The sequence below is a fragment of the Suricata suricatta genome, chromosome 8 (genome assembly GCF_006229205.1).
Source record: "Suricata suricatta isolate VVHF042 chromosome 8, meerkat_22Aug2017_6uvM2_HiC, whole genome shotgun sequence".
NCBI lineage: Eukaryota > Metazoa > Chordata > Mammalia > Carnivora > Herpestidae > Suricata > Suricata suricatta.
The window spans coordinates 27,906,325-27,933,980 of record NC_043707.1 but is presented as its reverse complement, the minus strand read 5'-3'; the positions used below and the strand labels follow the sequence as shown (position 1 = coordinate 27,933,980).

Below are 27,656 nucleotides of genomic sequence, written 5' to 3'. Positions count from 1 at the left end.
GGGCTCCATGACCTTATATCTTAAACAGTAGGCAGAGCCAGCTATACAAACGTAAAAGCCTTGACTTAAAAATCAAACCTGAACAAAGGTTTGTCTTCAGGATTTCTAATTTTTTTTATTTATTTATTTAAAAATTTTTATGTTTGTTTATATTTGAGAGAGAGACAGAGGGTGAGTGGGGAAGGAGCAGAGAGAGAGAGGAGAGACACAGAATCCGAAGCAGGCTCCAGGCTCTGAGCTGTCAGCACAGAACCGGACTCAAGGCTCAAACCCACGAACTGTGAGATCGTGACCTGAGCCAAAGTTGAATGCTTCACCAACTGAGCCACTCAGGCGCCCCTTCTAATTTTATTTCTAAGCATTTGCCATTACATACAATTTCTAAAACTTAATGAAAAGTGAACTAAAATGGGTCTTTGACTCTATTTGTCTGCTGAAGTATATATGTTAAATACATATTTTAACAGCATAAATTATGATACTTTATATTCTGTTACTAAATATTTGTAAAATGGAACCTTTGAATGAAACATAACATAACTTTCTTCCCTTTGGAAAATACCTAGTAAGCTTGTGGAGAAAAGCTCTTAGAAATGTGAATTAAAATATTTCTCTGTGATAATAGGCAAGAAATAAGGAAATTCTGGGAGTTATGGTCATAGTGTAGAGTCTGATGAATTGATCTTATCCAAAATGTCACATCCAATTCTGGGATATTGCCTGGCCAGACTGGAATATTCTGAGGATGGTGTGGTAAAGGTAAAAGGATGTTAGGAGCAAAGCGCAGGACAGACCAGGGTGCTCATTCTGAGATGAGGCTGTGGAGGAGCAGAGTGCATTGAAAGGGCCTTTTTGTAGAATAAGGCTCTTCCAGGAGGAGGATGCTACAGGGACAGATTTTGATTTATGAGGACTAATATTAAACCAGTCCGGTAATTGCAAATAGTTAATTTAAAAGTAGCAAGCTCAGGGCACCTGGCTGGCTTAGGCAGTGGAGTGTGTGACTCTTGATTTCGGGGTTGTAAATCAAGCCCCATGTTGGGTGTGGAATTACTTAAAAATAAAATCCTTTTTTAAAAATTAAAAGTAGTAATTTTTCTGTTGATGTGTCAAAATTTGAGGGGCAGTAAGAGAGCTGGGCAAGAATAACAGTAACTAGTAACATTTTTTGAGGGTTTGTATGTGTTTACTATTCTAAGGGCTACCTGTGTTAGGGCGCTTGCTCCTCAGAGCAATCCTGTGTCCCAAAGTAGGTGGGCATTATTAGGACTCCCATTTTAAAGGTGAGGAAAATGAGGTTTTGGGATGCTAACTAATCTGGAAAAATCCATAGTAAGGGACTGATGTTTTGTTTTTTTAAGATTTTTTAAGATTTTTAAGCCCCACCATGAGGCTTGAACTCATCAAGGGTTGTATGCTCTGCCGACTGAGCTACCCAGGCACTGCAAGGGATAGTTGTTTTATTTTTTTTATCTTAAAGTTTATTTACCCATTGAGAGAATGTGCACATGCATGAGCTGGAGAGTGGCAGAGAGAGAATCCCAGGCAGGCTCCGCAGTGCAGAGCCCTCCGCTGGGCTCCCTCCCTCAAATAGTAGGATCTTGACCTGAGCTGAAATCAAGTCAGATGCTTAACGGACTGAGTCGCCCAGGCGCCCCCTAAGGGATTGTTTTAGTTTACACTTCCGCAGTTGGATTCAGAGCCATGGTCATAACCTCCATGTTACACTAATTTCCAGTTCTGATACTCATGTTTAATGTAATGTAATGAGGGGCACCTGGGTGGCTCAGTTGGTTAAGCGGCTGACTTTGGCTCAGTCATGATCTCACGATTCCTTAGTTCAAGCCCCACATCAGGCCCTGTGCTGACAGCTCAGAGCCTAGAGCCTGCTTTGCATTCTGTGTCTCCGTTTCTCTCTGTACTTCTCCCGCTCCTGCTCGCGCGCGCGCTCTCTCTCTCTGTCTCAAAAAAAAAGTATAGGTAATGATATTAGTGATGAACTAGTAATTTTACTTAACTATTTGTTAGTAAAGAAGATAGCTACAAGGTTGAAAATCATGTATGCATACCTGGGGTCACATTTTGATTACACATTCTGATTTATGCATCCTAACCAGTGATCTACTATTTGGTAACGTTCAGTGCGACTAAGTTCTAGTATTGGGAAAAATATCAGCCAGGAGCCTAGTGTTCATTGTTGAATTCACGGGTGGAGAGTGCTTACTATGCAGGCCACCACTGTGTTGGTCCTGGGGTGAGAGGCTCCGCTCCCGCCTAACAGACTTATAGCCAATGGCAAACACTGTCCAGATTAAAAGACCCTGGTTTACCAGTTGATGTGCAGTCTGCCAGATCAAAGTGAAGTGTGTGTGCTTTCACTTCTGGGCATGCTTTCCTTTATGAGCTCTAGTCACTCCCTCTTTCAAATGCAAGCAGAGAGAAAAACAGCCTATTTCCAGTTTTATTGAAGCTAATAGAGACAAATTGTAATCAATAAGTTACTATTTAACATCCTTTCCCTTTCTCCCAGTTCTAACATTCTATCTACCTTTGACAGCAAAAAGCAGCAGGACTTTAACATCCATGAAGTAAGGCAAAGGTACAGAAATTTTAATTAGTTTATTCATTGGCACATATGTACTTAGTGCTTTAAAATTTATTTTGGAACGCTTGTAAACTTACAAAATAGTTATAAGAACAGCAAACAAAAATTTCCCACACACCTGCTACCCAGAAACTTCATTCTGGTTTTTGTCAGATGTCACTTTGTAGCAAAAGGGTCTAATCCAGGATGGGATTTTCACCCAGCTGTCTTGTCCCTCAGTTTGCGTTTGTCAGTGCGTTTAGGCAGGACTGTCATGGTTCTCCGTAGGTTCTCTTGGTCGGCACATGATGTCTGTTTATTCCCTGACTGGTGTTAACTTTGATCACTTGGTGTGTGCCATGCTTGGCTTTGTTAATAAGTATTTTGTGTGGCAATAATTTGGGATAATGAAACACTCTCTTTAGAATTGAGGATTTTCTTTTTCTCTCGAGGCTGGGACTTCTTATTTTTAGAATGAAGGTTAGCACATGGGCCAAAAAATCTGATTATAATTGTTATCTGAGTCTCTGAAAATGAAATGTTTTTTCTGAAATTTAAATACTGTGAATAGTGGAATTTGGGGAATGTTAAAAGTAAGATTAAATTTTATAGTAGGTGGTGTGGTTTGAAAGAACATGGAGAATTAAGGTCAGATCTTGATTAGAGTCTCTTTAATAATTCTGTAATCCTGAGCAGTTTACCTTGTTTTTTAATGTTCTTACATTAAAGAAAAAAAGTTCTGCTTGGGACACCTGGGTGGCTCAGTCAGTAAAACATCTGACTTCGCCTCAGGTCAGATCTCAACGTTTGTGGGTTTAAGCCCCGCGTTGGGCTCTGTGTTGACAGCTCAGAGTCTGGAGCCTGCTTTGGTTTCTGTGTCTCCCTCGCTCTCTGCCCCTCCCCCACTACTGCTCTGTCTCTCTCTGTGTCTCAAAAATAAATAAAAACATATAAAGAGTTTTAAAATAAAAATCAGTTCTACTTTGTAAAATATGTCAGGCAAATGCTTTCCTTTTGTCATAAACTCATCACATTAATTCCTTTGGTATCCTTCAGAAGACACATGAAAATAGGGCCACTGAGTTACCATAAACCTGTTTTCTGTAGAAGCTACTGAGTAGGCGTAATTAGAACAAGTGGCAGCACGTTAAAAAAAAGACACAAATTCTGTGTTTGCAGTCCAAACTGACTATAGTCAGCGTATACTGACATCTTAGGGATGAGTGTTTCCTCTCCTGAAAACCAGGCTTTTTAGCTTTTAGTACTTAGTAATTATCGGTGGAACACATGGAGGTATTCAATATTATCAATTGCAAGGTTGTAACACGTAGGCAGCCTAGAAGATTGTCAATCCAGTATTGCATGATAACCCAAGTCCATCTTCATGCAACTAACTCTTTAAAAGATAAAGATGGCTGGTCGAACTATTGGATCCTTTCCATTTATTTTAGGCACCATGTTATGAGAAACTGTGCGACATCCTAGATGATGAATTTGAACTTCTAGTTCTCCTCATTTTGAGGAAATGTATAACTAACTATATATATATATATATTTTTTAATGATTTCTTTAAAAAAAAATTTTTTTTAATGTTTTATTTATTTTTGATACAGAGAGAGACAGAGCATGAGAGGGGGAGGGGCAGAGAGAGAAGGAGACACAGAACCGGAAGCAGGCTCCAGGCCCTGAGCTAGCTGTCAGCACAGAGCCTGATGTGGGGCTGGAACCCACCAATGTGAGATCTGACCTGAGTCAAAGTCGGAGGCTTAACTGATTGAGCCACTCAGGCACCCCTAACTATATATATTTAAAGATTTTTTTTTTTAATCTGTCCTTTTGCCTCCATTTTTTTTTAAATTTTTTAATGTTTTATTTAGTTTTGATACAGAGAGAGACAGAGCATGAGAGGGGGAGGGGTAGAGAGAGAAGGAGTCACAGAACCGGAAGCAGGCTCCAGGCTCTGAGCTAGCTGTCAGCACAGAGCCCGACGCGGGGCTCGAACTCATGAATGTGAGATCTGACCTGAGCCAAAGTCTGAGACTTAACCGACTGAGCCACCCAGGCGCCCCTAAAGATTTTGTTTTTAAGTAATTTCTGTACCCAACGTGGGGCTCAAACACACAACCTCAAGTAAAGAGTCGTGTGCTCCACTGGCTGAACCAGTCAGGAATCCCAACAGTTCATTTATTTAATTAATTTATTTGAGAGAGAGAGAGAGAGAGAGAGACAGAGAGACAGGTGCAGAAGGAGAAGAGAGAATGTCAAGCAGGCAGTAGTGCAGAGCCCTGTGCAGGGCTCCATCCAGCACCCTGGGATCAGGACCTGAGCTGAAAGCAAGAGTTGGTCACTCAACTGAGTGAGCCACCCAGGAGCCCTAACAATTTATATTTTTAAAAGTCTGAGATCCCATTTTGCTTTTTCCTTAGAATTAAGTGATACTTGAAGTTATTTTTATACTCACTGAAGATGTTTCTATTAGTTTATATATTTTTCACCCTTTGTCAAATTTTGTCAAAACTTGACTTTATGATCTCTTAATCAAATGAGTTGTTGAATTTGCATTTTACCTCATATGCAAATAATAACCGTGTGACTAGATCTCAAAGAATGGAGACAACTGGAACGGACACCAAAAAACCAAGGAAGAGATCATTGTAAATACCTGCTAGAAGACGACCATCCGTAATAATGGAAAGTCACACGGCATATTATTAACATGTTAATATTTTGTTTTTGTCTGTTATACACCCAACATGGGGCTTGAACTCACGACCCTAAGATTTAGACTCACATGCTCTACCAATTGAGCCAGCCAGGTACCCCCTGTGCTGTATTTTGGGGCGTAGAAGTCTACAACTGAAAAAGTTTGAATGAAAGATTGACCTGGTAAAAGTATTCCTCTTTTGTTTTGTTACTTTTTATGCCTGAGGAACAGTTACAGAATTCAGTACCATCATCTGTCCTGAATACTCCTGTGGTCTTCCATGGACGGTATCCTAGTGGTAGAGATTTTAACCTACTTGTGAAACTTTTCTGTTTTAATTGATCTAGATCTGGCTGGGGTTTTTGCACGAGTCATTGAGTTAGGAAAGTTACTGATTTTTGCAGTCTGGAAGTTTATTTCACCATACTTCTGTAAATATGCAGGTTAGATCTTAATTGCTTAAAAATAGCTGAGTTAATCCTACCAGTCTGCAGGAAATTTTGAAAATAAATAAAGGCTTTGAGAATAGAATAAAACAATGGCCTTGGTGCTTCTATCAGTTTAAATCCATTTCCTCTTGGTGGAGAGTAGCTACCGGGTCTTAGATTTGTTACCAAATCTGTCCGCAGTAAACCAGTTCTCTGCTGTTAGAGGAGGTACGTTTCCTGGTCATGCCTGTCTGTTTTGTGACACAAATTACGCGTTCATCTACACACTAGGTTTGTAACTCTTTTTTTTTTCCCCCCTTTGGATCAAGGTCTTTTTTCATAGAACGTGACTGATGTTGATACATAGAGTATTCCTCAGTGTCCACCATCCTTTTCATGGGCAAGAAGGATATTTTCCTTTTGCTTCAGTTTGTTTACAGTGTGAGGTAGTTAATTTACTGCCTCATAAAGATTGTCCAGTAGTACAGTTTTAATCACTGTGTAATTATTTACTTTGGATTTCTTTTTGTTTAACCTGCTTTTCTTTGATTGTTATTGTGCATGAAAGAGGTGATTTGGAATTTGGAGATCCAGATTCCAGTCGCTTATTATAATATTAACTATTCTAACTACCGTAGCAAGACAGCTAATCTTTCTGGGTCGGGCTTCTCATTTATAACATAATGGAGCAAGGAGGTGGCACTAAAATATCTTGATTTTTTTTTTTCGTGATTAAGATCATATGCTGTAAGATTGAAATGGAAAGATAACTTGTTGAAATTAACAAAATGTAATAAAAAAGAAATAGGGCATGAAAGTAATGAAAAAAAGATAGGATGAGTGTAATATAGTACCTTCCCCACTTACCAGTGGGATCCAAAGCTTAGATTTGAAGCAGAAATACTGAACATTTAGTAATATTTTAGAGATCACCGTAATAAATATTAAGGAACGCGGGTTTTCTTTTTTTTTTGTTAGTGATAAAAGCATGTGTGAAAATCTTCACAAGCTCTCTTTGACTCACTATAAATTATTTTTTGTTATTTTGCTGTCTAGTATTAATAGCAAGAATCAATAAACTAAAAGCAGAAGTGTGGCCAAATGAAAATTTATATGGAATTAATTATTGGGCTTATTTTGAGTAGAGCAGATCAGAACAGTAAGAACACAAATAAACCCAATCCCTGAAATGGATCTCTAACAAGAAACAGAAGAAGATTGTAAAGAATGGCTGGAGTCTGTTTTCAGAGAGATAAAATAGGCCTCACATCTATTAAACAATAGTTGACCAGGATAAAAGATCTATGAAACAGCAACAGGCAACTTAAGTTCCTCTTTGAAACTCCTAAAGGAGAATTAAAATCAAATCAGGGAAACAAAAATGAAGTCAGAAAACATTCAGAATGGATGAATTAAGGATATTGAAAACATGGGAAAGAAATACAGCAGACTAACGTGGCTGCAGGCAAACACTGTTCTGCCTTGCCCTTTAATGTTTGTTTTTTTCTTTTAGTAGGCAACACGCCCACCGTGAGGCTTGAACTCACGGCCCTGAGATCAAGGGCTCAAGAGTCCTGTGCTCTACAGACTGAGCCAGCCAGGCACTCCTGCCTTGAATAACTGCCTACTCCTCTTCCATGTGGGTCTAGCTAGACTGCCAGTCCCAGCATGTCAGATGGTCTTGTTCTGCCCAGTCACTGTAATTGGGCTAGGCTGGGGACAGGCTTGGGACACAAACCCCCGACTTTGGTGCACATTGTAGCAGATACGATAGTCTGTTGCCTCTGGGCTCACCGTACCAGATGTGTGGTGTGGCCTTTGTCTCTGCTTAGGGAAGAAACCCATCTGCTGGAGGAGAACACTCTGTTGGAGCAGAGAGAACTCCAGGGACACCTAGTGCTCCTGGATCTAGCTGTACCTCGAGCCAGTACAATCTTTAGGCTGAATAATTAACTAAAACAGTGAAAATTCCCTTCTTGGGGTAATTTGAAATAGGAATTTGTTCTAGCAAATTCGTAAGTTATTCTTCAGAGTAAAGAATTTTATAAGGGGTGGTTCCCAGAGTTGGTGGAACTAATAAGAATGTCCTAAAATGATATAACAAATACAAACTTATATAACACCTGGGGGTTATACATAACTGTGAAGCCTCGGATTAAGGTAGGTTCCTCCAGGTGTCTGGAACACCGGGATCACCATAATCCAAGTTCAAGGCTTCACGTTCCTCCGGCCACCCGGATGTTAACGCAGACCACAGACAGGGATGCAGACTAACTTAATCACCCTCATCCAACTCGGGGTCTGAGTGGCTCAGTCAATTAAATGTCTGTCTGACTCTTGGTTTCGGCTCAGGTCATGATCTCATGGTTCATGAGTTCGAGGCCCACCTCGGGCTCTGCACTGGCAGTATAGAGACTGCTTGGGATTCTCTCTTCTCTCTGCCTCTTTCGCACTTTTGCTCTCTCTAAAAATAAATAAACATTATAAACATTTTTAAGATTATAAAACAACTGGCAAAAAAAGTTGCTAAGATGGGAACTTGGAAGGGCTAATACAGAAAGGCTGTTAGTAAAAAGAAAGTGGAAACTCAGATAATAGAAGTGAAAAATCATTTTTGTCCTGAGGGTGTCTCATTTCACACCTTATGAAATGAGAGTCTCAGAAATTGAAGCCCAGAGCCTGCACAAAACATGGGCGTCAAATAGGAGACCCCCCCCCCCCGCAGTAAGACCCCTAGTTGGATGAGGTAATTAAGCTAGTCTGCATCCCTGTGTGGGCTGGAAAACAGGACCCGAGCTGATGTTTATCTGACTGAGCCACCCAGGCAACCCAACAAAAGACATAATTATGAAGATGTTTAGAGAAATTGTTATGATTCCATTTTGGTGGGCTGTTATGTAGTTGGGATAAATATTTTATGCTATAAGAATATGTAATGTGGCAAGTAGGTGATGCTGGTTGATCACTGAGGCAAGGTCACTGACCTGATAGGAGGTTAGCCTGTTTGGAATTCTACTAATTTATCTTGAGAGTCTGTGTCCCTGATATTTCACATGCATTTTAACTGTAGCGTATTGTAAAACTGTATCTCTGTGTCCCTCCTCTCAGGACACCTACCAGAGGGGTTAGAGCTGCTGCCACCAGGGTGGCTCAGGGGGTCATGAGAACTGCTTCTCACAAGTGAGCTTACATGAGCGTACGCAACATGGTGTAGTCTCTGTAGCAGTGTGGTTTGTGTGATGATGAAAATGTTCTGTGATCTCCAATATGGTGGCCACTAGCCACGTGTGGGCCCCCGAGCTCTTGAAAAGTCACTAATGCAACGAGGAACAGAATTCTAGTTGTTCATTAAAATAGTTAGCTCTGGCTACTGGCTACCGCATTGGATAGTACGTCTCTAAGTGTTGGGCACCTACGAGGTTATTCCTTGACGGTTGGTCTTCTGCCTTGGATGATGACAGCCTTGTAAAGACATCACCTCTTCTCTGTACCCCCGCAAGACCGCATCAGAGACACGCAATGGGGAGTGAACACAGGCTTCGACGCCAGATACGTGAAGTCATTCTCTTGTCTTACATGGGTTCCCCCTATGAATTGTCTCAGGTCATGTTTTTTTCCTTGTCTGTATATAAAAGATTAAAGGGGACCCATTTTGTTTTTGTATTTACTGTCTTACGGAGTACATGATTATTTTGTTCATTTTCCTTTTTGTTCCAAAGAATATCTCTAACGAAGTTCAGAGATACAAATATGCCTATTTGCATTCCTTGAGCGCAGAGCTAACTGCCCTATTTTAGTTGCTTTTTCAATGGTGCTTTTTTTGTTGTTCCTTTCTAGTCTGTCTCTCTCTCTCTCTCTCTCTCTCTCTCTCTCACACACACACACACACACACACACACACACACACACACATACACACACACACACAATCTTTTTTAAAATAAACCAAGAAGAAAGACTACATGGGTTCTGCTCAAGTATTTTATGGGAACACTGTCTCCTGTGAAGTTCTTTTTTCTAGGCTCTGTGAATACTTCTGTTTGCTTTTGTGCTCTCTTTTCTCTTACAGGGTTGCTGTGACTATTAAATAGATAACAAATAAAGCAAATATTGAATAAATCTTTTTTTGGTCTTTTCAGATCTTACTTGGGGGCTCGTAAAAGGTTATAGGTGAAAGGAGACTTTGTAGCAAGTGGTTGATTTGCTGGAGGTCATAGAGCTTAGTGGTCTGGGACCTACAGCCTCATGTCCCATAAGCTTGTGCCAGCAGTCTGGCATGGCGTCCTCCCGGGTGTCTGTTGTTAATGCCACTATGTGATGGCAGTTCCTTTCTGGGAAAGACCAGGGAAAGGCAGCAGTTACCCAGTGAGGGGCACCAGGGAGTGGTCCTTGAATAGTCTTGACTCAAGACTATCCAGGAAAATGGCCTCTTGGGACAGAGAATTTTTGTTATAATGCAAATACATACATTTCTGGAGAGCAGAAAGTCCCAAACAAAATTCATCGTTCCCCATCAAGCCTGACTGCACTGGTCACCTCCAGGGTTCTTCCCACTGAACAGTGCTGTGACGCCTCCTGAGAAGATCAGGTAATGAAATAGGACCTCTCTTCGCCTGTGGCACCCCTGCAGGGCTGTCCGTGGGGCCTCTGTCTCCTATTTCTTAACGCACAGCGTGAATGACCTCATGACAGATTTCCGGCAATTTAGGGTGAGAAGTGGAAATAGCAGTAGGCAGAAAATTTTGTCCTTGCGTTTTGTCGCTGTATGACCTTGACACATTGCATTTGTAAAATGAGAACATGTCTCCTCTTTCCCTTGCTGGAGAATTGAATGAGAAGGGAGATTATTAAGAAATGCTATGAGAAATAATGACAGTATGTCCTAAGTGAATGTTCTGGTTATGGAAAAAATAATACGCCTTGTGTTATCTATTTTGACTGAACCACATTTTAATATAAATTTACTTTCACTTATTTATCCAAGGGGCATCTGGGTGGCTCAGTCAGTTAAGCCACGACTTCGGCTCAGGTAGTCTCATGGTTCGTGAGTGTAAGCCCAATAGGGGTTTCTCTGCTGTCAGCACAGAGCCCACTTTGGGCCCTCTCCCCTGCTTACACTGTCTCTCTCTCAAAAATAAACATTAACCAAAATTAAAAAAAAAAAAAAAGCTTTTTTTATCCAAGGGGGAAAAAATGGGACCAAGGCTGTTAGGGAAAATGATTTCTGTGATATAACCATTCTCTTGCTTAATGCTGCTTTTCCGGATTCCATCTCCATTCAAGATAGAGATTTTGTTTTGGAAAATAAAATTGCTTCTATTTGTTCACAGATATGGGATAAGTATTCATTGTTTTTGTTACTGTTTTTCATTGTAAAGTTTTATTTCCTAAGTATCCACGCTGTTACTTTTGTGAGGGCTCGAGCCTGAGTGGAGGAGGGGCAGAGAGCGAGGGAGAGAGAGAATCCCAAGCAGGCTCTGAGCTGTCTGCACAGAGCCAGTCTGACCGGGGGCTCCAACTCATGAACTTCATGAGTTCAGGTAATGACCTGAGCCAAAATCAAGAGTTGGATGCTTAACCGACTAAGCCACCCAGGCACCCCGATTTTTAACCATTTTAAAAAGTGCTTCCTTGGCATTATGTGCGTTCATATTGTTCCGCAATCATTATCACTATCTGGTTCTAGAACTTTTCATCATCCCAAACTGTAACTCCAGGTCATTAATAATAAATCCCCACTACTTAGTACTTCTAGTCCCTGGCACCCACCATTCTACTTTCTGTCTCTATGAATTAGACTAATTATAGGTCTCTCATGTGAGTAGAATCATAATAGTTGTCTTTTTTCATCTGGCTTATTTCATGTAGAAGAATAGTTTCAGGGTTCATTTACGTTGTAGCCTGTATCAGGACTTCTTCAGGCTGTTATATTCCACTGTGTGTATGTATCACGTTTTGTGCACCCATTCAGCTGACCGTGGACATTGGGTCGTTTCTGCCTCTGGTGGCTGCTGTGCATAATGCTTCCGTGAACACGGGTGCAGACATGTCGAGGTGCCTGCTTTCAGCTCTTTCTCGGACGTGCCCACAAGTGGGATTGCTTGTCATGGTAATTTTGTTTAATTTTTTTAAGGAACTACCAAATTATTTTCCACCGTGGAACAGCATTTTACATTCCTAAGGACGGTGCACAAGGGTTCCGCTTTCTCTGCATCTTCGCCCACACTTACTATTTAGTCTTTATGTGTTGTATATTTACGGTGTTTGAAATTCAGCTGAGGCTCCTTGCTGATACCTGAGTACCAGAAAGTGTTTTCAAAAGAGAATGAAATGGTTATTAAAAAGGAATCTTAGATGTTACTTGTCCTACAAACTATTTCCTCCTTAGAAAGAAGACGTTCTCTTGTCCACAGCGTCAGTCTGCTCCCCCCACATGGTGCATGCCTGGGACGAAGGCCACTTTGCCTCCACAGCCTGTGTTGAACTGTCATAAACTGTCACTGGATTGTGGAGCGCTTCACCTCTCACTCAGGAGAAATTGTAACGGGTTGTGGGGGACATCTGAATTTATTTTGGGGGGTTATGCTGACACATTATGGAAATTCTTTGGAAATTTAGGGGATAGATTTTCTATCTTAGAGGATAGGAGTTTTTGACAAATCGTTTACTCAGTTTCTGAGCCTTATTTTTTCTCTTAGGCAAGAAAACGGTAAATTAGGCCGTCTGTGGAGAACCCTGACTAGCTCTGAACGTATGTTTAGCAGAACATTGTGAATTTCTGCCACTCACTTTCTTACTGCTTTCCTAGGGATCATGGCCCAAGTAGCAATGTCTACCCTGCCCGTCGAAGATGAGGAGTCCTCGGAGAGCAGGATGGTGGTGACGTTCCTCATGTCGGCTCTTGAGTCCATGGTGAGACGGCTTTACCGTCCTGTAAGGTGTTTATAGTTGGATAGGACTGAGCCTGTGGGTGGGGTTTTTGTAAACATATAGTACGTTCTTTGGTATAATAAGAGGTGTTTTGCTTAAATAATAGTTATGGATTTAAGCCTTTCAAATCATTTTGTTGCCATGTTTCAGAATATTCTACTCTAAATGTTTTATTTTTTACATTTAATTTCAGTGGTTTACCTACCAATATCTTAGGCAGTTTTTTGTTTTGCAAGCATTAGCTTTGAATTTATGTGTAATATTTGGAGTTACTGAGAATGAGTTTGTATATTCTGGCTTGGTGCTGGTGTTTTATTGTATCTGTATGAAGAACATTGGCAGAGTTTGGGGGCCCTAAGAGCCTGCGCACTGTGTTTTTCTGTTGTTACGTGCTGTGCATCCACAGTTGACCTTACTCTGCAGCCTTTTATTGCATATATAGTGTTTTAGCTCTTTATTTTTAATAAACCTGTATCATATACATCATTATAGCAAACTATTAAGTATTCTTTTGCTGTATTTTTGTATTACTGTGATGGTATAATACAACGTACTTAATCATGTTTTTACAGAACTATGGCTAGAAACATAGTATTTCAGCCCATGGATTTATATACATCAGATTTAGGTATTTTCTGACACCCTGAAATTACATACAGTATACTAAGTAGGAAGAGGCTGTATATCTTTTGTCCTAATTACTGATTAGTATTAGGTAGCAATTAATCCCATAGGTGTCAGTGTAACATTACTTGTGGATTGGTTACCCTTCCCACCTTAAGGCATTTTTCTCCTTCTTTGTATTATTTGAGAATTTTGAAAAATTATTTCCTTAAAGGAAGTGTAGAATCTAAGTGGCTATATACTATTACTTTCTGAATGTCACTTATTTCTGCCTGTGTTCCTAAAACCAGCCAACATTTGTGGCTGTAATGTTATTTATTTTTTAAATGTTTATTTTTGAGAGAGAGAGAGACAGACAGACAGACAGCAGGAGGGGTAAAGAGAAAGGTGAGAAAGAATCCCAAGCAGGCCCCCCCCACACTGTCAGCACAGAGCCTGATGCAGGGCTCAAACCCACGAATCCTGAGATCATGACCTGAGCTGAAATCAAGAGTGGGGCGCGTAACCAGCTGAGCCACCCAGGTGTCCCTGTGGCTGTGATGTTAAATGATAGGTTAGAAATTAAGTCCTACTCTGTTTATTAAAATGGTTTTCTTTAATACTATACCTAGAATACCATGGTCATAGTAGGACCCATTCTCTCCCTTAAAGCGTCTTTACAATTTTTTAGGCAAAGTCACTTCATTATTCTCAGCCTTTATTTCCTCCTCACTGGGGGTAAGAGTATTTCTCCTGGTTGTAAATGATGAGGTGTAATTATAGAGGGATGGGTCAGTGTCGTCTTTCCTTTGGCTCATAGATTTCTTTGGTCTGATCTTTGGGCAGTACATGCATCTTGCTTTGCCGTTTCATAAATACTGCCTTTGGTGACAGGAGTGTCCAATTAAATGTGGATAGTGGCGCAGGCAGGCGTCCTGTCTATACCAGAGTAAGTAAATAACACCTCCCTGCAGGCGAGCAGAGCAGCCACAGCACATCTCCTGTAAGTGTAAACAAAATGATAGGATGGCGTTGTTCTTCATGCTGAGAAGTTGTTGGCTCACCTCGAGGTCAGAAGTTATGCACTGTGACTTTATTACATTTCAGACTTCTGATCATCTCAGTAGGCACAAAATTACCCATGATCATGTTTTAGAGCAATATTATACAAATAAATTTTTAAAAGAAATTAGAGGATGGTTCTTGGGTAAATAAAAACCAAATGGAGGAAAGCTGTAGTTTGCAACAAATGATACCAAGAACATAGAGTATTTGGCCTAAACAAACAAATCAACAACAAAAGAACAAAAGAAAACCCCCCAAACTTCAAGTCTTTATTACACGCATGTTGAAATTCTAGAAGAGTTAAAAAAAAATATATATATATATATATATATATTAGGGCAAATTTTTTTTAAATGTTTTTTTTTTAATTGATTTTTGAGAGACAAAGAGAGACAGCATGAGCAGGGGAGGATCAGAGACAGAGGGAGACAGAGAATCCTAAGCAAGCTCCAGGCTCTGAGCGAGCTGTCAATGCAGAGCCTGATGTGGGGCTCAAACCCATGAACACGTGAGATCATGACCTGAGCCGAAGCCGGAAGCCGGACGCTTAACCGACTGAGCCACCCAGGCGCCCCAGGGCAAATTTTAAAAACCAGAAGAGGGGCGCCTGGGTGGCTCCGTCGGTTGAACGTCCAGCTTCGGTTCAGGTCATGATCTCGCGGTTCATGGGTTCGAGCCCCACTTCAGGCTCTGTGCTGACAGCTCAGAGCCTAGAACCTCTTCAGATTCTGTGTGTGTCTCTCTCTCTCTCTCTCTGACCTTCCCCTGCTTACGTTGTGTCTCTCTCTCAAAAACAAATAAAACATTAAAAACATTTTAAACCAGAAGAAAAAAAATATACAGTTGTATATTTTAATTTCATAAATGACTCTTCTGTGCCTAAAATAAGTGAGGTACTTTTGTGCCTCAGTAGAGAAACAGACTACTAACATAGTAGAAGAATAAGAGTTTATGTTTGTTAATTTACAGACAAATATCTAAGGTACAATACTCTTTAATTTTGATACCAGCTAAGCAGTGGATTATTGGTTATACTAAGATACCCTTTTTAAATGTTTCTGAAAAAAAATAAAATGTTTCTGGAAATGTTACACAGTATCATTTGTGAGAATTTTGTGAGTTTGCTCTTCTAGAAGCTTAGATGGTAGTGTAAACTGATAGAGAGCCTTCTTAGAAAGTAGTTTGCAGCAGATTTTGGGAACCTTAAAAGTATTTACTTTCAGAGTCAAAAATTTTTTGACTCTTGTTTCTATTTTGTCCCTAAATCATTATTTCAGTATTATTCTAAGGAATGATCATTGGAGTCACCTACATTTTTAGTAACATTAGTACTAACTGAAGTATTATTATAGATCCATAAAATGGAATGTTATGGAAGTTTTTAAGATGTTTAAGAACTTTTAAGTTCATAGGAATGTTCTTAGTAGAAGCCATACTTAGTGAAATTACACTTAGCCAACACGACTCCCGTTGTGTGTTCACACAGAGAGAGTTCTGGAGGTGGGACTGTGGTGGCTCCAGACTTCCTTTAGGACTGGTGGCACTGATGCCCAGCTGCTGTGAGCCTGCCAGGCTCCCTGGCCCACGGTCTCCCCTTTCCTTGGGGTGGGGCATTCCAGTTCCGGAGCTCCTTGCTGCGGCTGCGCCAGCCACTCACTGTCCCTCCGCCGCATCCTGCGCCCCTCGCATCTCCTGGGTGTTGCCAGGAAGCCCCCCTGCAAATCTGAGTCTGTTTCGTGGGGATTTAACCTGTAACAGACTGCAAGGGATTTCTGCCTTTTTTTCTTAAAAATGTTCTTTTCTCCTATTTATAATTAGGGTTAAAAACTATGTAGAAAGAGAGGTACTTGTAAAAAAAAAAAAAAGTGGTGACTCTCTTCTTTATATGATTATCAAGTCAGAAGCCAGGAATTTCGTTAGATCCCAGATTGTGTAGTAAGAGAGTTAAAGTAAGAAGATATTTTATTCATCCAGCAGAAATAGTACTTTTAAATACCTGTATGTAACATAAGGTTACTTACTTGTATTTCAGTGTAAAGAACTGGCCAAGTCCAAGGCAGAAGTGGCCTGCATCGCGGTCTATGAAACGGATGTGTTTGTCGTTGGAACCGAGAGAGGACGTGCTTTTGTCAACACCAGAAAGGATTTTCAGAAAGATTTTGTAAAATATTGTAAGTATTGTATTTTTATTATGCCTAAATAGCTATGGATAACAAATGTCTTATTTTCTAAAGCAGAATGAGATTTATACTAAAGGGATGTTCTCAAATGTCTATAGAGACATGTTTGAAATGGGTCACTGACATGATAATACAGAAAGGTAAATTTTACCAAAGAGTTTAAGAAAAATGATAAGTGTGTAGTGTTCAGTGTGCCTTCCTTAGCATTACTTTGGATTAGTGGCACAAAGAAGGTAGAGAAATTTTGAGTTGATTTCATGTTCTTATTTAAATAACATTTATTTTCTTTATAGATACTTGCTGTGTTCAAAACAAGTCTTTCAGCGTGCATTAAATATGTGCAAGCACGACGCAGAGTTACACAGGTCTCTCTGATTGCCTCAGTAGAGTCAGCTTCTCCAAGTCCTCAGGGAGTTTTGTGATCCTCCAACTGGGAGTTCATCCAGTTGCTGAAAACTTGCTAGATCCTGGCACAAATGCAGTAGAGAAATGTGCTGCAGAGTGTTAGTGTCTGTGGCCTTCCACAGACCCCCAGTTTCTGTGTCTGTGGGGTTTTTTGTTTTTGTTTTGTTGTTTGCTAATTTTTTTTTTTTTTAGCATTTATTTATTTTTGAGAGAAAGAGAGCGTGAGTGGGAGAGGGGCAGAGGGAGACGGAGACACAGAATTGGAAGCAGGCTCCAGGCTTCCAGCTGTCAGCACAGAGCTTGGTGCAGGGCTCATACTCAAGAACTGTGTGGTCATGACCTGAACCAAAGTCAGACGCTTAACCAACTGAGCCGCCCAGGCGCCCCTCCTGTGTATATATCTTTAAGTGCAAAACTTAAATTTCCATTATCAAGTTGGATCCAAATCATGATAAATTGGGTGGATCATGTAAATAAAATTCGTTTTCTTAATTTATTAATTTCTATTGTATTTTTGTCCTTTTAAAAAAGCATATCTTCTCTCCACTGCATGCCTCCCCCCATCCCCCCATTATCTTACAAGCTTTATGGCAATATAATCCACTTAAAAAGTATTTTTCTTGATTTCTGACCATTTCGAGAATTTTTAAGGCTTTGATTATGTTTGCGTAGTTAAGTTTGTAGTACTAATGTTTTGATTATGTGGGTATCAGCTGCCATCTGCCCCATGAATGCGAAATCCCACTGGCAGCTGTGTTTATGCTCCCGTTCTCCGCGCTGCCTTGTGCATGTGGTCCTCCAGTGGTTAGAGCTGAGCATTAGGGGAATTGTCCTCAGTTGGAAATTGTAGTCCCTGCCTATTAGTATTCATACTTTCTTTTTGTTACTAGTAATTCAGTGCTCTTGAGAATGATCTTTGGGTATAATTCTCAAGTATGTAATATCTGTTTATATGAAGTGTTCTGCAGATGAGGAACAAGAGTGGCCTTCTCTGACCTGGTCCTAGGTTTATGAGCCAGTTTTAGAAATTCTTGGGGAGAATTCTCTTTCCCCGGGTTTGGAAGAGCGCTACCCCGGAGAAATGATGTGAGTCACTCCTATAATTTGAAATTTTTTAGTGATGAGATTCATAAAAAAGAAACAAGGGTAATTTATTTTAGTGGTTATAGTTTAACCCGATCTATTTAAAGCATTATCATTCAGCATGTGATCAACATAAAAATTATACTTGGGATATTTTGCATACTCTTTTTTCTTTGTACTAAGTTTTCAAAAATCTAGTATATATTACAAACTTGCAGTACACCGTAGTTTGGACTGGTCCATGTCAGGCGCTCAGGAGTCACACACAGGTGGGTATGTGTTAGAGATTTGCAACCTGGACTGTGTCTGGTGGTGGTGATAATCTCTTATTTAAGTTTGTAGCTGATAAATTACTCCAAAGGCATCTCTTTTTTCAGAACTACTAGTACCTAATTTTTACTTTACAGAATTTTTAGTTATAGCAACACTTATGATGATGACCATTTCTTACTGTTTTATTCAAGCCATTTATGTTTTATGTTTTTTTTAAGCTTAAAAATTATTTACTTATTTATCTTTCTTCTATCTATCTATCTATCTATCTATCTATCTTTAAAGTAAGCTCTGTGCCCAATGTGAGGTTCAAACTCACCAGCCCAAAAGATCAGGAGTCGCACAACTTCACTGAGTCGGCCAGGCACCCCTCTTTGGTTTTTATTTTTAAATTCCCCCTCATTCTTTTTCTTCTGTCTTTTTGTAACAAACTGTCAATATTAGAATATGGAAAAAAATACCTGAAACCAACATTGCACTGTATGTTAACTAGCTAGAATTCAAGTAAAATTTGGAAAAAAATAAAATGAAAAAAATAATATCGGAAAAAACATTTCTTAAAAAGTTTTTTTTAAGTTTATTTATTTCTGAGAGGGGGGAGGGGCAGAGAGGAGAGAGAGAGAGAGAGAGAGAGAGAGAGCGAGCGAGAGCGAGGATGCAAAACAGGCTCTATGCTGTGTGCCTGGAGCCTGAGGTAGGGCTCGAACTCCTAAATCGTGGGGTCATGACCTGAGCTGAAGCCAAAAGTCTGACGCTCAACTGACTGAGCCACCCAGGTATCCCTAGGAAAGAATACTCTTACTGAAAGCCAAATATTAAGATCATAGAGATGAACCTTTTATGTCACTAATTGTCTTACAGGTGTTGAAGAAGAGGAAAAGGCTGCAGAGATGCATAAGATGAAATCTACAACCCCGGCAAATCGGATGAGTGTAGATGCAGTAGAGATTGAAACGCTCAGAAAAACGGTTGAGGACTATTTCTGCTTTTGCTACGGTGAGTGATACACTTGAAGTTCCTAGAAAAGACATTCTGTAATCGAGTTTGTGACTGGGTGGATCGTGTAATTGGTTTAACAGTCATACAGCACACTTTGACAAACTGTCCAGATCTCTTGGGGTAACATCAGGAATGATCCCACTCTCTAGTTTCAGTTCAAACAGAGCCCAGAAATAAGCAAATGCACCTGGTAGAGCTGTGGGGTAAGGTTTTTTGTTTTCTTCTTTTCTTTTCAAGAGCAGTTTTTGGTTGATAGGAAAATGAAGAGGAAGGTAGATTTCTCATGTAACCCCTTGATCTCACTAACTCCCCGGGGCTAGAACAGCACTTTTTGTTAATCTAATCACATGACAAACAAAGCTCTTAAGAAAAACAGTCAAAGGGAGAGGATACTGGTCACACTGTGAGGTTGCAGGTAAAATTCGTCTCTGGGAAATAGGGTTTCTCGCATCTCTGGACTCGCTGCCTGATGTACCCAGGTAGAGTGAGAACACACCCCGTTATGAATGGCGATCGCATTTATGTAGTAAGTTTTTGATGAGAATATTGGCAAAAGAGCGCCTGATATTTTATGAGTTGGATTTGTCAGGCCTCGGTGCTCTGAGGCTGAATTGTATATGAAAAGATCGTGTTCTGACAAGTTCAGGCCACTGTAAAGAAAGACAATAGTGGAAGAAATGAGCTGTCATTGTTTTCATTTTGTGTAGGTTTTATATAAATATTTTATATACTTTTTATTTTGCCCTAGTGGATATGTTTCAGGCTTAGAAGTTCTAACATGGGAATAGGGCCCTCTTGATATTTTGAAGTTGATTTGATATCAGACATTACAAAACAGTATGAATGCCATTTGTGAAGCCATGATAAATTAATGATGGTTCTGTTTTTTAATCTTTTAAATGATGTTTGTCTTCTTTCTGCCTCACCCTTGTCCCCACCCCAGGGAAAGCTTTAGGCAAATCAACAGTGGTTCCTGTTCCGTATGAGAAGATGCTGCGAGATCAGTCAGCAGTGGTTGTGCAGGGGCTTCCAGAAGGAGTTGCTTTTAAACACCCTGAGAACTATGATCTGGCCACCCTGAAATGGATTTTAGAGAACAAAGCAGGGATTTCATTTATCATTAAGAGGTGAAGTATTTTTTCCCTTGCCCATCAAGAGTTTATTCATATAAAGTTGAATACTCCCCTTATTTTAATATATTAAAAATTTAAAAATACTTATTTTTGAGAGAGAGAGAGCGAGAGAGCGAGTGTGCATGTTGCATGAGTGGGGAGGGGCAGAGGAGAGGGGGACAGAGGATGTGAAGCAGGCTTTATGCTGACAGCAGGTAGCCTGATGCAGGGCTTGAACCCATGAAACCTGAGATCATGACTGAAGCCAAACTCAGATGTCTAACTGACTGAGCCACTCAGGCACCCATATATTTTAAAAATTCTTGTTTACCCTAGAAGTCATTTAAATTGAAGCTTTTCAATAGTTTTGTGTATTCATGTATAGTTTTCTGGTTTGTTTTAATACAGACCTTTCCTGGAGCCAAAGAAGCACCTAGGTAAGTGATTTTTTTGCTTGCCCATACTTCCTAAACCATCTATTGGGCCAAATTGAACACGTTTTACTAATTTCTCTTTTATTTTCTTTGAGCATATGACATAAGACCTTTTGGAGTGGGGTGTTCTGTATAAACCAATGAAAGGTCCCTGAGCTGAAAACGTAGAGATGCGCTTTGCTACTTTTTTAATGATGTAGTCAAGGTTTTATGTGGGCAGTATGTTCAGTCATAGACTGGATCTGCCATCATTTCCCAGAATCAAGAGGATGGCTTGATTTACCTAGTGTTCAGTGATCAGGCATGGGATTATTGAGCGTAAGGTCGGGCGGGGACGGGATACACAGCTCTGCAGAAGTGTTAAAGCTTTTGCGTGCTGGTGGTTTAGTGGAAAGAGATAAAAAGCCCGGGAAGTCCCCGCATCAAGAGCATAACCGCACATGTCAGGGGTGGCTAGGGAAAACGCTCTGGACGTTTGCTGGATGGAGGGTTTGCTTCTAGCCCAGAAGGGCTTTCCAGGCGGAGAGGACGCTAAGGTGGGTCCTTGAAGAGTGAGCAGGATTTCTACTGTGGGCTTCCTTCCTTCCTGCCTTGCATTTGAAGGGCAGAGTGATTTTTTTGGGAGACCTGTGCCCTTTGGGGCCAGGTTTGTTTGAGACATTTGAAAATAAATGACCATTATCATTGCCGCCTCTTAACCAGTGTAAGGAAGAAAGGACAAAATAATATATACACACCCAATGTATTTTATTTTTTTGTTAACCTTTGTTTTAATCTTACCATGATGAAAAGAATTAAGTTGTTCAAAGCTTTGTTGAGGTATAATTGGCATGCCATAAAATTCACTTGTTTTAAACATACAATTCAGCAGGCTTTGGCAAATTTACAGTGATAACGCTTAAAAAGTTTTACAGTCATTGCCGCAGTCTAATTTTAGAATATTTTTATCCTCCTTTGTATTATTTCCTGAACGTTACATAAATTAGCTCTACAGAATGTATCCTGTTGAGATTATCTTTTTCGCGCGGCATAATTCAGTTGAGGCTCATCCAGATCGTGGGTATATCAGTAGTTATTCCCTTTTTCTTGCTGGATGGTAAGTATCCCTATGCATGAATATACCACGTGTGTATCCATTCACGAGTCGGTAGAGCTTTAGATTGATTGATTCCACTGGGTGTTAACTACTGTGAACATACTTAAACAAGTTTTTGTCTGGATATAATACTCTAATTTCTCTTGGGCATATATACCTAGGAGTAGACTTGCTAGGTCATAGACTGATTTTACATTTAGCTTTAAAAAAAAACTGCCCTACTGCGCACGGTCTGAGGGTTCCAGCTTGTCCCCGTCCTTGCCAGCACTTGGTAGTGTCTTTTTTGTCTTAACCATCCTAGAGGGTGTGAAGTGGTCTCATTGTGGTTTTGATTGGAAAGCCTGAGTGACTGATAGTGTTGCATATCTTTTCATGTGCTTATTGACCAAGCTGTATATTCCTTGCAGTAAGGTCTATTCCCGTCCTTTCCATGCGTTTTAATACCTGTTGGGCTCCTTTCCACAAAGCTGTTTGTGTTTTTATTACTGAGTTGTAAGAGTTCTTATATATTTTCAATACAGATATTTTCTCCAGTTTTTCAAGTTTCTTTTGACAGTGCCCTAGGAACAAAAGTTTTTAATATTTTATCACTTGTGCTTTTGATCTTGTATATAAGGTTGTTGCCTAACACAACATTATGAAGATGTGTCATGTTTTTTCCTGTAAGTTTTATAGCCTGAGTTGTTACATTTAGACCAGTGATCAGTTTTCTATTGTGTTTTTTCTTTTCTTTTTTTTTCATAATATTTTATTGTCAAATTGTTTTCCATACAACACCCAGTGCTCTTCCCCATAAGTGCCCTCCTCCATCACCACCACCACCACCACCTCTTTTCCTCCCTGTTGTGTTTTTTTCTTATTGTTTATCTTTGAGAGAGTGAGCCCATGCACTGGGTAGGAGGAGGCCAGAGAGAGAGGGAGCGAGAGAATCCCAAGCAGGCTCCATGTTAGCACAGAGCCTGAAGCAGGTTCATTCTCACAAACTGAGATCATGATCTGAGCTGAAATCAAGAGTCTGACATTTAGCTGACTAAGCCACCCAGGCACCCCTGTGGTCAGTTTTGAGCTAATTTTTTTTTATTATGGGGCATGGTAAGGGTATAAATTCAGCTTCTTACATGTTGCTATCCAGATGTTCAGCTGTTTGTTGAAAAGACTGTCCTTTTTCCCCAGAAGTTCTTTGGCATTTTTGTTGCACGTTTGTTGACCCTGCCTGTTTGTTACTTGGCTTTCTACATACTGAATCTTGTGTGTGACTCAGGATGGTTTACCTCTTTGCAATCTGAATACTTCTTTCTTAATCTTGTTTTTCTACCAAGAATGTCCAGTACGATGTCATATGGAAGTGGCAGTAGCTGACGTCACCCTGTCAGTATTAGGAGGAGGGCATTCAGGCTTTTGCCATTTGTTCGCTGTTGGGTTTTCGTAGATGTCCTTAAGTTGAGAAAGAGAAGATTCATTGTGTCTCTTAAATTAAAATTTTGACTTTTTTCTTAACCAGTATGTTTTCCCTCAAGTGTTCCTGATTAGTTTTAATCTGCCATTTGTATTTTTTGAAATCTTCTGTTTTAGAAACTTTTGAAACATCGGGTCCTGGTTGTTAATTAAATTTGGTTTCTTTAAAAAATTGTTTTTTAATGTTTATTTATTTTTGAGAGAAATAGAGTGTGGATGGGGGAGGTGTGCAGAGAGAGAGGGAGATACAGAGTCTGAAACAGGCTCCAGGCTCTGAGCTTTCAGCACAGACGTTGAGATCATAACCTCAACTGGTCAGACATTTAACTAACTGAGCCACCTAGGTGCCCCTAAATTATGTTTCTGTAGGATGTTTTATGCTAAGCGGTGCAAGCAGGTGGGTTTGTATACTTTTTTTTATCATATCAACTTGCAAAGTAATTGGAAAGTTGCGATTGTAATGGGATTATGTTTTCCAGATTTTTAAGGTTATTTATTTATTTTGAGAGAGAGCTTGTGCATGAGCAGGGGAGGGGCAGAAGGAGGGAGAATAACAAGCAGGCTCCATGCTATCAGCACAGAGCCTGACATGGGACTCAAACCCACGAACTATGAGAAAATGACCTGAGCTGAAGTCAGATGCTTAATCGACTGTGCCACCCAGGTGCTCTTAATTTCATAGATTTTTAAAATATAAATGAATCAGGTACGTTTTGGGTTTTCCAGAAGTAAAAGTGTGAGCAGGGGAGAATCAGAGAGAGGTGGGGAAAGAGAGAATATCCCAAGTAGGCTCCCTGCTGCAGTGCAAAGCCCAGTGTAGGACCTGACCTCACGACCCCTGTGAGATCATGTCCTGAGCTGAAAATAAGAGTTGGATACTTACTGACTGGCCCCCTAGACGTCCCTTGTTTTGCTTTTTATTTCGAGATTGATCCTTATTGTGCTGTGTATTAGTAGTTCATCATTTTACTGATTAGTGTTCCACTGTCTAGCTACACCACAATTTGTTTGACTTGCCCATGAAAAATTGGGTTCCCATTTCTTGGCCTTAATTATAAAGAAAGGTTCTGTGAATCTTTGAAGGCTCGTCTTTATATATGGGCATACATTTTGGTAAATACCTGAATTTGGAGTGGCAAATGGTAGTTCTGTATTTAATCTTTTATTTTTATTTTTATTTTTTAACATTTATTTATTTTTGGAAGACAGAGAGAGACAGATCATGAGCAGGGGAGGGGCAGAGAGAGAGAGGGACACACAGAATTGGAAGCAGGCTCCAGGCTCTGAGCTGTCAGCACAGAGCCCGATGCGGGGCTCGAACCCACAAACTGTGAGATGGTGACCTGAGCTGAAGTCGGATGCTCAACTGACTGAGCCACCCAGGCGCCCCTGTATTTAATCTTTTACGACAGTGCCAAACTGGTCTTCAGTGTGATTCACTCCATTCAGTGTTCCCACCAGAAGTGAGAGAGTTCCACTTATTCTACATCTTCATCAGTGCGTGGTGGCATCACACTCTGTTTTCCTTTTTTTTCCCCCTCAGACGTAAAGTTCATGCTTTTTTTTTTTTTTATAAGTGTATACAGTTCAGTGGGTTTTAGTGTCCTTACAAGATGGACAGCCGTCACCACAATCTAATTCCAGAACATTTTCGTCACCCCTGAATAAAAGCCCTGTGCCTGTTAGCCGGTCACAGCTTTCCAGTCCTTGCGAGCCAGGTGTAGGCGTCATAGAGATGTTGATCAGCCCTCCTGCACCAGAAGAGCCGCCTCCTACACTGCCAGAATCATAGTACATTGCTTTATTTATTTCACTGGGAAACTCAGGAGCTTGTTCCTTAAGCGGGGAGGGTGCTGGCCCGTGAGCGGATGATGTCAGGGTTGTCCCCCCAGTTCCCTTCCTACAGGGGAGGATGAAGGACACTGTTGTGTGGAGTCACCGGGGACTCACTCCAGCCTGATCCCCCCCACCCCAGCCCCCAGGACCTTTGGAAATACTTGTCATATTAAAAGTGTTGGAAAAACCTAAATCTCATTCTTTTTTCTTAACATAGGTGGTCGCGTGATGGTAACAGACGCTGAAAGGTCAATGCTGTCTCCAGGTGGAAGGTAAAACAGTTCGTCAGTACGAATAAACATCCATACCGTAGCAGTTTTTAGGATTTTGAGGTAGTAGAATATTAAAAAAAAAAGGCCCATATCCCACATCTTGAAGTTTTATATTCAGCTGATTGATTTGGGGTCCTGTGAAAATTTTTTCCCGGCTTTATCCCACCTTCTTTTCCTTTCAGCTGCGGCCCCATCAAAGTGAAAACTGAACCCACGGAAGATTCTGGTATGTATCAGTGCTTTCAGAAGCCTCATGAAATTTAAGTAAGGAAGCCTTTCTCTTAGCTTAGAAGGTTGTATTGTGATATACTATTTTCTGTAATGCTTGATGAGAAGCAGACAGAATTTATTCCGCCGGTGACGTTGTTATGTTTAACACCTAAAAAGTTGAGTTACTAAATGTAAGCCAGAAGTTTGTTGCTAATTGCCCATTTGTAAACAAAATTTATTATTAGGTTTTCCCCCCAATTACATAGGAATGATAATGTAAAATGTTATCTGTTGACAGTGCTTTTTAAATTTTTTTTTAATGTTTTATTTATTTTTGATAGAGAGACAGAGTATGAGAGGGGGAGGGTCAGAGAGAGAGGGAGACACAGAACCGGAAGCAGGCTCCAGGCTCTGAGCTAGCGGTCAGCACAGAGCCTGACGCGGGGCTCGAACCCACGAACGTGAGATCTGACCTGAGCCGAAGCTGGAGGCTTAACCGACTGAGCCACCCAGGCGCGCCGACAGTGCTTTTTATACAAGCCCATCAAATGTCCTCTTACTGTCCCTTCCCCCTGCTCTCCTGTTTCTGCTCTCCAAGGAGATGTTTTGAACTCTAAGTTGGTTTTGGTGTTGAATTCCTTGTTGTGTTGTTTTGTATTGTATTGGATCTTATTTTTTAACATTTATTCATTGACTTTAGAGGGAGGGTGAGCGGGAGTGGGTGGGAGCAGCAGAAACAGGGAGGGAGACAGGATCCAAAGTGGACTCTGTGCTGACAGCAGGGAGCTTGATGTGAAGCTCAAACTCAGGACCTGAGCCTAAGTAGTGTGTTTAACCAACCGAGCTACTGGACACCCCTGAATTCCTTATCTTTAAATGTTGTGCTTTTAGTGTTATTTTATATGGATATTTTTGGATAGCTTTATTGAGATACAGTTTAGGTGCTGTTGACTTTACTTGCCCTAAGATACAATTCAGTGATGTTGAGTAACTCTGTAGAGTTTTGCAGGGATCACCACGGTGTAATTTTGGAACATTTCTGTCATCTTAAATGGGAAGCTGGTGCCTGGATAGAAACCCTGTTTCCACCATTAGTCTACTTTTTGGGTTTTGTCGGTTTATGTGGACATTTCTTATGAGTAGAATCCTACAATATGTGTGGTTCTGTATTCTGATTCTTTTACTCTGCATCATCTTCGTAGGGTTATACCTGAATGTTACTCCATTGTATGGATATGCTACCTTTTCTTTCTCCAGTAACCATTGCTGGACATTTAAGCTGTCCCCCCTCTTGGCTGTCTTGCAAAACAGGAATGGCTAGGAACACTGATATATTTGTCTTCGTGTGGACAAAGTGTCTTCATTTCCCTTGGGTAGATACCCAGGAGTGAACTGCTCGTTCGATGGTAACTCCGTGCCTAACAGGTTAAGCAGCTGTCAGATTGTTTTCCTGAGTGTCTGTACGTTCTTAGCAGCAGTGTCTGGAGGTTTCACTTTCTCCATATCTTGGCCAACAACACATTTTATTGTCTCCTTTGATTATAGCAATTCTAGTGAAAATGAAGTGGTATCTTGTTGTGTATGGGTGTGGGGTTTGGTTTTGTTTGTGCACTTTTAAATAGGCATTTTATTTTTAGAGCAGTTTTATTAAGTTCACAATGAAATTGAACACTAAATATAGAGGGTGTTTTTATATATCTTCTGCCCCCACACATATACAGCAATACTTCCCTCTCAAACTGTTAATATCCCTCATCAGAGTGGTATTGAAAATGATGAACCGTTATTACCCAGACCCCTTGGTTTACAGTAGAGTTCAGTCTTGTGCATTCTGTTGGTTTTGATAAATGTATGATGAATAGTACGCAACACTATAGCATCCGACAGAATAGTACTACGGCTCTAAGAGTCCTTTGTCCTCTGCCTGTTCTTCCGTCTCTCTTCTCGAGCACCTGGCCATCCATCACTCATCTTTTTACTGTCTCT

At 40.5% G+C, this 27,656-nt stretch overlaps 1 protein-coding gene across 6 annotated transcripts in view; it reads left to right on the top strand.

The window, feature by feature from the left end:
• The window catches only part of GTF2I (general transcription factor IIi), a 107,812-nt gene that overhangs the window by 10,180 nt on the left and 69,976 nt on the right, over window positions 1-27,656 (top strand). For all 6 annotated transcript variants that reach the window (XM_029949806.1, XM_029949803.1, XM_029949805.1 and 3 more), the window contains exons 2-8: window positions 12,526-12,629; window positions 16,348-16,486; window positions 19,118-19,252; window positions 20,199-20,382; window positions 20,776-20,804; window positions 25,406-25,460; window positions 25,643-25,686. In XM_029949806.1, coding sequence (XP_029805666.1) covers window positions 12,531-12,629; window positions 16,348-16,486; window positions 19,118-19,252; window positions 20,199-20,382; window positions 20,776-20,804; window positions 25,406-25,460; window positions 25,643-25,686 — 685 coding nt within the window. In that variant the 5' untranslated portion in view covers window positions 12,526-12,530. The remainder of the gene's footprint in view (window positions 1-12,525; window positions 12,630-16,347; window positions 16,487-19,117; window positions 19,253-20,198; window positions 20,383-20,775; window positions 20,805-25,405; window positions 25,461-25,642; window positions 25,687-27,656) is intronic.